The 12,800-nt window shown below is 26.9% G+C and overlaps 1 protein-coding gene across 1 annotated transcript; it reads left to right on the top strand.

Annotated features, from left to right (window-relative positions):
- Positions 1-277: 277 nt before the first annotated feature.
- On the top strand, positions 278-1,849 carry LOC135932017 (transcription factor Adf-1-like). Its single transcript, XM_065469355.1, has 3 exons — positions 278-398; positions 438-560; positions 608-1,849. The coding sequence occupies exons 1-3, from the start codon at positions 316-318 to the stop codon at positions 1,125-1,127; spliced, it is 726 nt and encodes a 241-aa protein (XP_065325427.1). The 5' UTR covers positions 278-315; the 3' UTR covers positions 1,128-1,849.
- Positions 1,850-12,800: the final 10,951 nt, after the last annotated feature.

Here is a 12,800-nt window from a genome sequence, read left to right on the forward strand (position 1 = left end):
TCTAAAAATAAGCATATTCAAAATTAAAATAAATAAAAAGTAATATAGTAGAAATAATATTATAAACAAATACACGAAATGTCGACTAATTTAAAGTTTTTAGTCGATTTTCTCGACTACGATTAGACTAATTAACAACACTAACCATTATCATGATATTTTTACACGTATTTATTTTATAAAATGCATGATATAATAATTAATTTTATATAATTACTTTAATTTTAAATAAATAATTATTAATTATGCTTTCTTTTTGTCAGGGCAAAATTTCGCACGCGTACTCTACGCTAATCGCTTTTGTGAAAGATATTAATGGATAATAAAGATAATATAATTATCAATATAACACCAAATACTCCTATTAATAGTAGCAATAATGAAATTAAAGCCTCAAAGTAATTAGTACAATTTTTACATTTTTAAAAATCTTCAAGTGATCTTTTTGTTAAATCTTTTATATCTATGGTAAAATCGCGCCCTGCCATATGGGATCCATCCGATAAAGACTACAGTAATAATGAAAAAAAATCTCAAGATTGGGTTGACGTATGTGACATGTAAAATACAATTATAATCTTTATAATATCCTAATTTATTTTATAAGATGCCATGTTGACATATTATTAGCCAAATCAAAATGGAAAAATTTGAGAGATAATTTTGTTAAAGAGTCAAAAAAAGATAGATTACCAACTTCCAGATGGAAATTTTTTGATTCCTTATCTTTTTTATCAAAATCACTTGACTTAAGAAAGAAAAAATCCCTAAATTTTTTAGAAATATCTGTATTCAAGTCGAATGATTCTATATTACCCAACGTAACAACTCCCATCATTACAAAAATATCAAATTCTTTGAATGAAACATCAAATTCTTTGAATGAGACTAATGATCATAAAAATGAAAAGGCTCTGTCAAATAATATATCAAGCCTATTAAATGTTGAAAAAATACTTAAAAAAATAATAGAAACTGATGATGATGAAGATAGAATATTTGTTTTATCTCTTGTTGGAGAAATCAAAAAACTTCCAGAAAGTTTGAAAATACAAGCTAAAATATCTCTGTTGACAACTCTGAAAGATTATCAAGATTATCAAAATCTTAGTCCTAAAATGAATTAAAAAATGTAATATTTAAAGAATATATTTTTATATAATAAATAAATTATGCTTTTATTTTTTGAAAAGGTTTTAAATATTTATGTATTAATTTTTAAATTAATATGACTTTATATTTATTCCTTGCATCATAACCTATAAATTTATATGCCACCCCTAATTAGTACAATAATATTAAAATTAAATAACTTAAATTTTTTTTTACTTTACAGATTATAGTTAAAATGTTTTGTTCTTAATTCAGTTATAAATATAATAGAAGCTAAATACAGGATAAGGCTTGGCAAACTTTGGGTTGGGGAGAATGGTTTAGGGTTAGTTTATATGCTTAATATTGAAATTTATTGCTCAAATTTTTCTTTTGAGACAATTTACAAAATGACTCATTAAATATAGAAAATAATCATAATTTTAAAAATCCAGACTAGATCTAAAATTTTTTTTATAAATTCAAGATTAAAATTTAGAGTCAACCTTCCAACATTAATAGCAACTTCCTTAGAAAATACTAAAAAATAAATATAAAAAGCTTGATCCTTATATTTTCCCCAAAAGCAATGTCCAATAGAGTCCTTCACTTGCAATAACATCATTAATAAAATATAGGTGTGCTCATGGCCCAAAAATATTATTTATATTTCTCTCCTATTCTTCCTTTTTTTGCCTGAATAAATATCACAATTATAAAATATATCTAAAAGATAAGAAGTTTTTTAAAAAAATCATAGGTGTTAAATATTTACTAATTATTTTATAATATTTTGTAATAAATAAATAAACATTAAATTACCAAAGTTGTTGTTGAATATTTAAATTTAATGCATAACTTTAAAGGCAAATTTAAAAAAAATCATAATGTGCCATGCTGAACAAAAAATGCATAAGGCCAGATTGGGCCTCACAATTTATACATAAATGGGCAAGCTGGACAATCTTTACCAAAAATTGGGCTAGGCTTTGCATATCTCTTTGCTTAAATCCTGTAAATTTTTCTCCCTTATGCAGAAAAAGGCATTTAGAAAATTTTAAATACAATTAGTCATTCTTTTTTAGTAATTATGTTACAGGATTACTTTTTTTCCAAAAAATCATGTAATTGCGTTACTATTGATGAATTATATTTATTTTATTGTATATTTGTATAAATAGAAATCTGTTTTTAAAACAAATCATGTGCAGACCTCATTTCATTATTCTTTTGGCTGCTATTTTTATTGGCCTATTGAATGCCTTTGATTGTATTAATGAGTAATGGTAGTAAGGATTATATTAATTATAAATAAAGGAAGGAAAAATTTGGGTTTTTTGAAAAATATATTGATAAATATAAAGCATGACACAGGCTAAGAATAGAAGCTTACTTGATGAAGATGTCTAATAACTAAGATATAAACTCAGTTTCCATTAGACCCCTTCTAATCCAATGGTGCTAGTCTCCCTCTAAATAATTACATTATAAAATGAATATTGAAGCTGAGGGGCACCCTTTATTTTTATGATTTTAATGACGCAATTACTTCAATTACCTGACGAATTGTATGCAGATAAAATCTTTCCTCTGATAAAATGTCCTTAAGACAAATTGTCCGATATTATGAATTGTTATTTTACTTCTATGGCTAAAATTATCTTACAATGTAAAAACTGTATGATGATTATTTTTTATTAAGAATTAGAAATTTTTTGAAAAAATCTAGCAAATGACGGGAATAATCAAATAAAAATTATAAGTTTAAAATTGTGATAAGTTTCTGTTTTTTTTAAAAAGTGCTAAGACTGAAAATTGAATTTTCTTTAGAAATGAATATAGAAATATTTTAAAAAGTATCGGTTGAATGAAATGGAGAAGCATATCAGGGGTCTTTTGTGACTTCAAGATGCCACTATGGAATTAAGGTCAGACCTAACAAACTATTACTCTTATTTAGCAAAGGTTACAAGTATCTTACATCATTTTGATATTTTTAATAATATGCATTTTTTATAAAGAATCTTTATCTAGATTCTTTTATGACGATCCCAAATCTGACAAAATTTAAACAATATTTAATATGATTAAAGAACAAGACTTAGGCCTTATTGCGATTTGATCAAGCGATGTGAAATTAATTGCTGCGTAATTTACAAAAGTAAATCAATAATTGGTATAAATTTATAAATTCGAAGCATAATTAAACCGCCTAACCTGTTTACGTATATTTCAAAAAATATATCTATGACGAATCAGATTTTGCTAGCGATTAATTTCGCATCACTTGAGCAAATCACGCCTACTATAAACGAGGCGTTAAATTAATCCAAAATTTTTTAAAAAAAATACTAAATTAGTTGATTATCATGTGGCCTGGATGCATCTTGCAAAACCCAAATCCATATTGATTTTTCCTTATATTATCTTCGTGAATGATGATTATCTTAAAAGTAGTGAAGGTCACTGTCCGGACTGGACCGATACCCTCGGACCGGACCGGACCACGGTCCTTAAGAAAAAGATCGATCCAGACCGTGGTCCTAAATAAAAAACATATTTTTTAAACCTAATTTGATTTGTTTTCTCATTTTATTAAATATAAGAGTATTATATAAACAATAAAATTTATCCAATGGTATTGAAAAAAATGATTTTGTGCTTGTAGAGGGCATATTAAAATTAAGAGTAGATTGTGTTTTTTGAGATATTTTCATTTTCATCATTAGAAGTATATATTTTATGTTTTATCAGATGTCTGCTTAAGGTACCTAATTATTTTATTAAGAATAAGGTTAAGTAATTTTTACAATAAATTATACAGACAGTTTCTTTAAAAAAAAATAGAACTATATAATAACTAAAATATTTTAATAATATTATTGCTTATTTTGATTAATTTATTGCTTAAAAAATTATAAACAATTATTTTGTTACTAGGTGCTGACGATACATTAAATTTGGTACTGCAGTGAACACATACTCTATGTTTTTATTGGGACTATAAGTAAAATGTTTCTTGGACAAACTTATGGTTTTCATATTGTAAAATAAAAATTAACAAAATCTAAAATGACTCCTCTAGAAAAATATCATAAAATAAAATATACAAAAAAATTATATTAATTGTATAGTAAAGCAAACTTAAACAATAATAAAAGACCGCTCCGGACCGCGGTCTGGACCGTAAAAAATAAAAAGACCGGTCCGGATTACGGTCCTCAAGAAAAAGATCGGTCCGGTGTAAGACCAATAGGACCGGACCGTTGACCTTCACTACTTAAAAGCCACGGGTTGCTTTTGGAGTGGTCTTGCAGCGCCTCGCGAGTATCCCCTGTATTCCCCCTTTTTAGTTGGTATTTGTAGTTTCCTTCTAGACGATGGTTAAAACACCCCCATTAAATCTGTGTTTTCAAGCACTCAACCTGCCTCAAAAATCAAAATGGATAGATCTTGATCGAACTAGAGGTCACCCGCCCATCTAATATTTTTAGAAAAATTTAAACCGCCCATAGTTTTTAAAAAATATACCCGCCCGCCTATTATTTATAAAAAATTTTTAACCTACGCCGCCCATATAAAATTTAAATGATCTCATTCTTTCAACTTGTTTAAACATCTAATAAAGAAATGATTTAGTTTCAGCGCTACATCCCTACAAAAAGTTTTATAATTTGGAAAATTGTTATATATCGCATTAAAAATATTCAATTTTACGGATAAGGAATTTATTTGATTTAATAAAATATTTATGTAATAATATAAAATCAATATTTATTGATACTAAAAATCTTCCAGCCCTCGTTCAGAAGAACCACTGGTTGCTGGAATTGCCAATATTTTTCTAGCTAATTTTGATAGCTTTGGTAAATATTTTTCTTGTCGTTTCCATCAAAGTAGTATATCCGTTTGAAGTATATCCTCTATTAAAGTGAGATATTTAAATAAAAAGTGAAATCATTAATAAATAAAAAGAGTAATTTAAATTAATTGTTTATAAATTTTAAACTAAACTAAATAGCCGCTAAATGATATAAAAATTCGTTGCTTTGAAATTAAATTTTTTGTTATGTCATTAGGTGCTTTCCTCTGAACAGCCACATCTTCCCATTTGTTTTTGCTTAATTTTGACGTGGATGCTATCTATTTCAAACATTGCATTTATAATTTTTAATTAAATTCTCTTTGCTTTTAAAGAAACGGGTAAATCAGAGTTTTATCCACTTTGATGTTATATTCTTTACGATATATTTTTATCTAATAAATTTCTTCCGACGAAAACATTCTCAGTTATCGGTACTTTGCTATTAAGTTGTTTAAATGTCAGGGAGCATATTTTTTTAAATTTTCACTTAAATGATTTTAAATATAAAATAAAATTTTGAACTTTTTAACCTACTCATCCCTCCCGCCAGTTTTTTAAAAATTTTAACCCACTAGCCCGCTCATTTAGATGGGCGAGGCAGACCTCTAAATCTAATCCTCCCCACCCCATCATTTGGGTAGCATACGTATTCAGCCGCGAATATTTTAATTTTGACATTTAATTTAAAGTTTGGAATCGAAAAATAACTGCAAACTCATAAGCACACATTGCTGGCGTTATTGATCGACTCTTCATTTTTGTTTTCTATCCCAAAATATATTTTTAAGATATTTAAATTTGACCGATTGCTGACTAAAACTGGCCGATATACTGCATGGCTTGTGATATTTATTTTTGTTTTATGGCGCTATAATTCCAAAAAAATATTTTAAAACTATTGTGATTTGACCAATAACAGACATATATCCGACCCTATGACTAAATACTCCATTTCTGGTCTCAATTAAAAAATCTTTATTCTTGTTTTTTATGCATATATTAACTTGTTAAACATTATTCTAAAAATATTGTGATTTGACCGATAATCGACTCATAACCGGATTCCATATCAATTCAACGAACTATTTATCGCGATACTTTTATCGCAAATACTATTCCATGATAATATCGGCGAAACCCTTATCGCGAAACCTTTGAAGCGAATACATTACAGTAAAACTTTTATCGCGAAAGTTTTATAGCGAAAACGAATTCGCGAAGATATTATAGCGAGGTCAATATCGCGATATTTACTAATAGTGACTATTTTATTTTGAAACATTTATTTTTCTGATCATATTAATTGAATAATATTTATTAAAATAATAGGTACAAGTTTGATTCAATGGAGTTTTTAATTTTCTTTTAACCTTAATAAATTTATATAATGATTAATGAACTTAGATTTGTTTTATAAAATTTATTATTGAAAAAATATTTTGCTATCTCCTATGCTTTTCCTTGAAGTCTTTCTTATTAAGAATCGCGACAAGGAACTCAGGCTTTATTAATATATTAAGAATTGAGCTCATTAGTTCCTTAATCCTTACTGGCAAGATTGATATATGGGTTGCACCAATATTTTTGTCTGATGAGGACTTAATATATAAATTCATCAATCAGTTTTGCAGTCACTATCCAAAAATAGAGTTATAAGCTAAATAAAAACTATAACATAACTTATTAGATTGTATTTAGAATTGTGAAAAGGGATCCAATTTCAAAATATTTTTGAATCTTATGATTAAACGATCCTTGTAGATATTTTTATCTTTTCTTTTTACTTTGGTAAAAATATTAGTTAAATTTTCAAAAAATTGATAGGAATCTGAATCTAATAATAAAATTCTTGAGCACGAAGTTTGCCAAACTTTGGCTAGCATTAATTCTGAAGCTTAAGCCAATATGTAATGCTTAATTAATACATGTAAGTTAGTGCTTCAATATAGTGATCTGCATCGGGCTTAATTTTTCAAGCAGGGCCCGAAATTTTTTTTATAAATGTTTTGCCGGCCCGGCCCGAATTTATTTAAATATAGTAATTTTTATAATTACTCAAAATAAGACATATGTTATATGTCGTTTAGTTTCAATAAACAAAATCAAATATTTTTATTTTACATAAAAAATTCAATATAAAATTGATAAATTTAGATATATTTTAAAAAAATTCCAAGTCCGACCCGACCAGGCCCGATTTTTTTAAAAAATATTAGGCCCGGCTCGAACCCGATTATTTAAAATAGAATTAGGCCCGAGTCCGGCCCTAATTCCGTTCGGACCGGATACGGGCTGGGCCTAACTTTGCAGATCTCTACTTCAACATATATTTTTTTTCCATTAATTATTCAGAATTAAAACTATTTAAATAATTTTTAATGAATTAACAAAAGATGTGCTAAGCAAAAATTTATATTTCCTAAGAATTTTGTAATTTATTGCTCATAAATTTTTTCTATTTTTAAGGGCATAAACATGATTTTTTGAGTTTTAATATTAATCAATACTCTATGTCTTCTGGTTTATGTGTGGTTAAACATTTTTTCAAAAAAATATCTAGACAAGGTTATCAAATGGAAGCCAATAAAATGATTTTAAGTACTATTAAAATTACACATAACTCTATATAAGCCCTCATGTCAAGTTTTGGAGAGATAATATCTTTTGGGAGGAATATCCGACAATACATCAAATAAAGCGAATAAAAATATTTTTTGAATGCTATTAGCCCTCTAGGTTATTTGATCTAGCTCATTGATAGAAGAGGGTGATGGGGTAGGTGGTGTAAAAACCTACTAAGGTAATTTAAAAAATTTATTAAATTCATAGTTACAGTCACTTTGTTTCAAGTCATAGCGTTGGGGGGATGGGAAGGGTAATATATTTATAATATATACTTTTCCATATGAGTATCAAATGAAGGCTAATAAAAGGATGAGTTTATTGTTACTAATCTCTATGTTTTTAAGGTAAAGATGAGCGGAGGGGGGGGGGATAAAAATTTTTACATAATATTTCTACATGAATCTCTAAAAATATCTTTTGATTGTTTTGTTAATCATCTCCATCACTACAAATCATGAGGAAAATCAAATTTTTAATATCTTTTTTTTAAAACATATAGCATGGAAGGGTATGATATATCTTTTTTTAAAACATATAGCATGGAAGGGTATGATTTAATGAACTTTTGTAGGTAAATTAATATTAAATGTTGTTTTCCTATAAACAAATGCATTCGAAATATGTTTATTTTTTCACGGTAATACACTCGCGATAATGACTTCGCAAATACATTCGCGGTAGAAAATTCACTATAAAGGGTTCGTGATAATTTCAGTAGGGGAGACTGGGGTTAGTCGAACCAATTTTAACAAAATTGGCTATAGCTTCTGTTTTTTTTATAAAAAATATAAAAAATAATATATGATTGGATACCTAAAACTATACTCTATAAAGGTGCCTTATGAAAAATCTTAAGAATATAATCATTTTTTTAAAAATTTTATTTCTTGTAAAAGTAAAAATTTTGTTCAACAAGTCCCAATAGCGAGGTAAGGCAAACCACTTCAAGGGGCTTCCTAAACCATTGGTTTTTTTTAGGCCATAATAAATTGAAATGCATTTTTATATATTAATAATGATATGTATAGAATAATTTTATTGTTCAAAATATCATAATACTTATAAATTGAAGCTAATTATATATAAAAATTGAAACTTAATTTTGGCTAATTTAATAAACATTTTGGACATAAAAAAATATGAATTTTAAGGAGAGATTAAGATTTCCTAGCATAAATCCTACATACCAATCATAAACAGCCATGAAATTGCCTTTTCAAGATTTTAAAATTTTTTTCATTATTAACGCCATAATTGACGTGTATGGTTTAGCAAACCCCGTTAGCTCTAAATTGACAAATTATGATTGAAATAATATCTAGATTTCATAAATAGGGGAGACGGGGGTTAGGTAAAACCCGGGGCTTGGCAAACCACTTAATCTCATTTTAAAATTAAATACACCAGAAGGTTTAAATTTTATCCTAATATGATTTGGAGTCACTTTATCACGCGACACTTTATCACGCGACACTTTATCACGCGACACTTTATCATGCGACACTTTATCACGACGACACTTTATCACGACGACACTTTATCTAGTGTTGTTAATCGGCTTAGCCGAGTCGGCTCGAACAGAGCTCACCCAAATTTTGGGTCGTTTTTTTCGACTCTAACTCAAAGTTTTGGTCGTTTTTTACGACTTCGACCCGAGTTCAAGCCGAAAAAAACGACTTCGACCCAAAATATGGGTCGTTTTTTTGACTCCGACCTAAGTCCAAAGCCGAAAAAACGACCTCAACCCAAAATATGGGTCGTTTTTTACGACTCCGACTCAAAATTTGGGTTGTATTTTTCGACTCAAACTTGAAATTTGGGTCGTATTTTTCGACTCAAACTTGAAATTTGGGTCGTATTTTTCGACTCAAACTTGAAGTTTAGATCGTATTTTTCGACTCCAACTCAAAGTTTGGGTCGTTTTTCTGACTCAGACTCAAACATCGGGTCGTTTTATTCAATCCGACCCAAAATATGGATCTTTTTTTTTTAAAGACGACTTAAAGTTAGGGTTGCTTTTTTTCACCCTTAACCCAATATCTAGATCATTTTTTTTAACCAAAAGTCAAATAACATTTAGTATATATTAATATTATAGGCGGGAAAGTTACTTAAAGCTTCTTTAAATTATAATGCTCTGGATTAACTATTCATCATAGTTATTTTTTAAAATTTTTGAGTGAAGATGCACCATAGAAAAGAGCCATTTGTTATGGTTATTTTTGAACTTTTTTAAATGAAATAGATGAAAATATATATTGTAGACATGTTAAATCAAAATTTCAGTGAAGATGTACCATAGATAAGTGACAATTGTCATAATCGCCATTTTTGAACTTTTTTGAGTTTTTTTAAAGCAAATAGCTAAAAATATATATTCTAAACATGTTAAATTTAAAATTTGTGAGGATGTATCATAGATAGGTGAGAATTGTCATAATCGCTATTTTTGAACTTTTTCAAATTTTTTTAAAGGAAATAGCTAAAAATATATATTCTAAACATGTTAAATTAAAAATTCAGTGAGGATGTATCATATATAGGTGACAATTGTCATAATCGCTATTTTTGAACTTTTCAAATTTTTTTAAAGGAAATAGCTAAAAATATATATTCTAAATATGTTAAAATAAAAATTCAGTGATGATGTATCATGGTGACAATTGTCATAATCACTATTTTTGAATTTTTTCAAATTTTTTTAAAGGAAATAGCTAAAAATATATATTCTAAACATGTTAAATTAAAAATTCAGTGAGGATGTATCATATATATGACAATTGTCATAATCGCTATTTTTGAACTTTTTCAAATTTTTTTAAAGGAAATAGCTAAAATTATATATTCTAAACATGTTAAATTAAAAATTCAGTGAGGATGTATCATAGATAGGTGACAATTGTCATAATCGTTATTTTTGAACTTTTTTCAATTTTTTTAAAGGAAATAGCTAAAAATATATATTCTAAACATGTTAAATTAAAAATTCAGTGATGATGTATCATAGATAGGTGACAATTGTCATAATCACTATTTTTGAATTTTTTCAAATTTTTTTAAAGGAAATAGCTAAAAATATATATTCTAAACATGTTAAATTAAAAATTCAGTGAGGGTGTATCATATATAGGTGACAATTGTCATAATCGCTATTTTTGAACTTTTTCAAATTTTTTTAAAGGAAATAGTTAAAAATATATATTCTAAACATGTTAAATTAAAAATTTAAGAGGATGTATCATAGATAGGTGACAATTTTCATAATCGCTATTTTTAACATTTTTTAAAGAAAATAGCTAAAAATATATATTCTAAACATGTTAAATTAAAAATTCAGTGAGGATGTATCATAGATAGGTGACAATTGTCATAATCGTTATTTTTGAACTTTTTTCAATTATTTTAAAGGAAATAGCTAAAAATATATATCCTAAACATGTTAAATTAAAACATCAGTGAGGATGTATCATAGATAAGGGACAAAAAATGTTATTATATATACGAGTAGTAAGGTACCTAATAATTTTTAAGTGATAAAATGAGATGCTAATATATTTCTTGTAATTTTAATTTATAAAAAAATTCTTAAATATGTTATTGTCATAGACTGGGTCAGAAAATCAACTATCACATAAACTCATCTATGTTTTATTCATATTATATTTTTAAGTTTAAGGATATTAAAATATTTCCTCTTCGAAGTTTCTAGTTAGGATAAAATTTACTTGGCACATCTTACAATCATCTTACAATGATATTTATACCTTGTTTTTTTTTCGAGAATAAATTTTACGCGATATCTCATGAAGGAAATTACATATCATTGTACAGAGAAACTTTGTATATATTATCTGCACCAATATCTTTTATATCAATCTCTATCGATGACATTTTAAATTATATTGGAAACTTGATTGTGTAGATTTCTAAATATTAATTTAAAGGATTAAGATTTTAGAATTAATTATAAATATATCTTAATAATTTTTATATGCATTTAATATTTAAAATCTCTCGTTTTAAGCCTATTTAGCAAGAAAAATATTGACTAATCCTGAAATTACAATAATAGATATCTATACCTTTATATAATCTATGAGAAAAATTGCTCTCATAATATTCTTCTTAATAAAATAGTGAATAATTAACGCCTGAAAAAAAGTATAGCGCTTTATAACATGGTTCAAAGTTAATCCCAGTATCAATTTTAATGTGTAATTTTTCTCAAGTGTTCAAAATTCTAAATCCTAATATCAAAAACTATTTTAGTTATCAATTTAAAGTCAAATAATATTAAAACACTAATATTCTCCAATATTCATAAAAAACAACAGCCTGAAACAAGAATACTAAGCTCAAAACATCTTAATAGTTTAAATATTTTTATTTAAATTATATATATTTATTAATGTACAAAAAATCTAATTTAACAATATATATAGATATAAAAATTATGTATAAAATTTATTATTTATGATATTGATATCCCATGAATTTAAACATAAACACTGTTTAAGTGTTTCGGAGGCCATGCGATTGGTTTTCTTTGTTACGGTGTCCATCCCTCTTGAAGACACGCTCGCTCTCAACGGATGTACTTTGCTGCGACAAAAAATCTTTAGCCATCATGCAAAGGTACGGAAAACGCTCAGAATTACAGCTCCACCAATCCAACACTGTAGTCGTTGCTGAGACTACTGGATCAGCTAGGTATTCGGCGATCTCGTTCACCATTGGAACTAACGAGGCTTCCTAAAAATATAAAATAAATTATTAAAATTAAATATATCAACTTTGAGAAAATTTAAAATAGTTATAGAATAATAAATATATACCTTCTCAGACTATTTAAGATAGTTGTTGACACCATTTCACAATTATCGTCTTTTTCTGATATTTCTGGCGATATATTACACCGGTATTTACCATATAAAGCAATCAATTTTTCATAATAACATTCTTTGTTCATCCATAAAGGTATGAATGTTTTCTTGATACGTGGATCAAGAAAACTACACACATATATTTCGAAATTGCCCATAATATTGATATATTTTTGGCATTTAGCCAACATAGATCTAGACGATTCTACTATAACATTATTATTACTGGTTTCAATACTTGTTACCAGTAATATTTGAATCGTATCTAAATATAGTGCATACATCCCTATTATAGATGTATTCGTGCTTATCTCGCACGTTATTTTATAAAAAGG

The sequence above is a fragment of the Gordionus sp. m RMFG-2023 genome, chromosome 1 (genome assembly GCF_954871325.1).
Source record: "Gordionus sp. m RMFG-2023 chromosome 1, tfGorSpeb1-WG-v2, whole genome shotgun sequence".
NCBI lineage: Eukaryota > Metazoa > Nematomorpha > Gordioida > Chordodea > Parachordodidae > Gordionus > Gordionus sp. m RMFG-2023.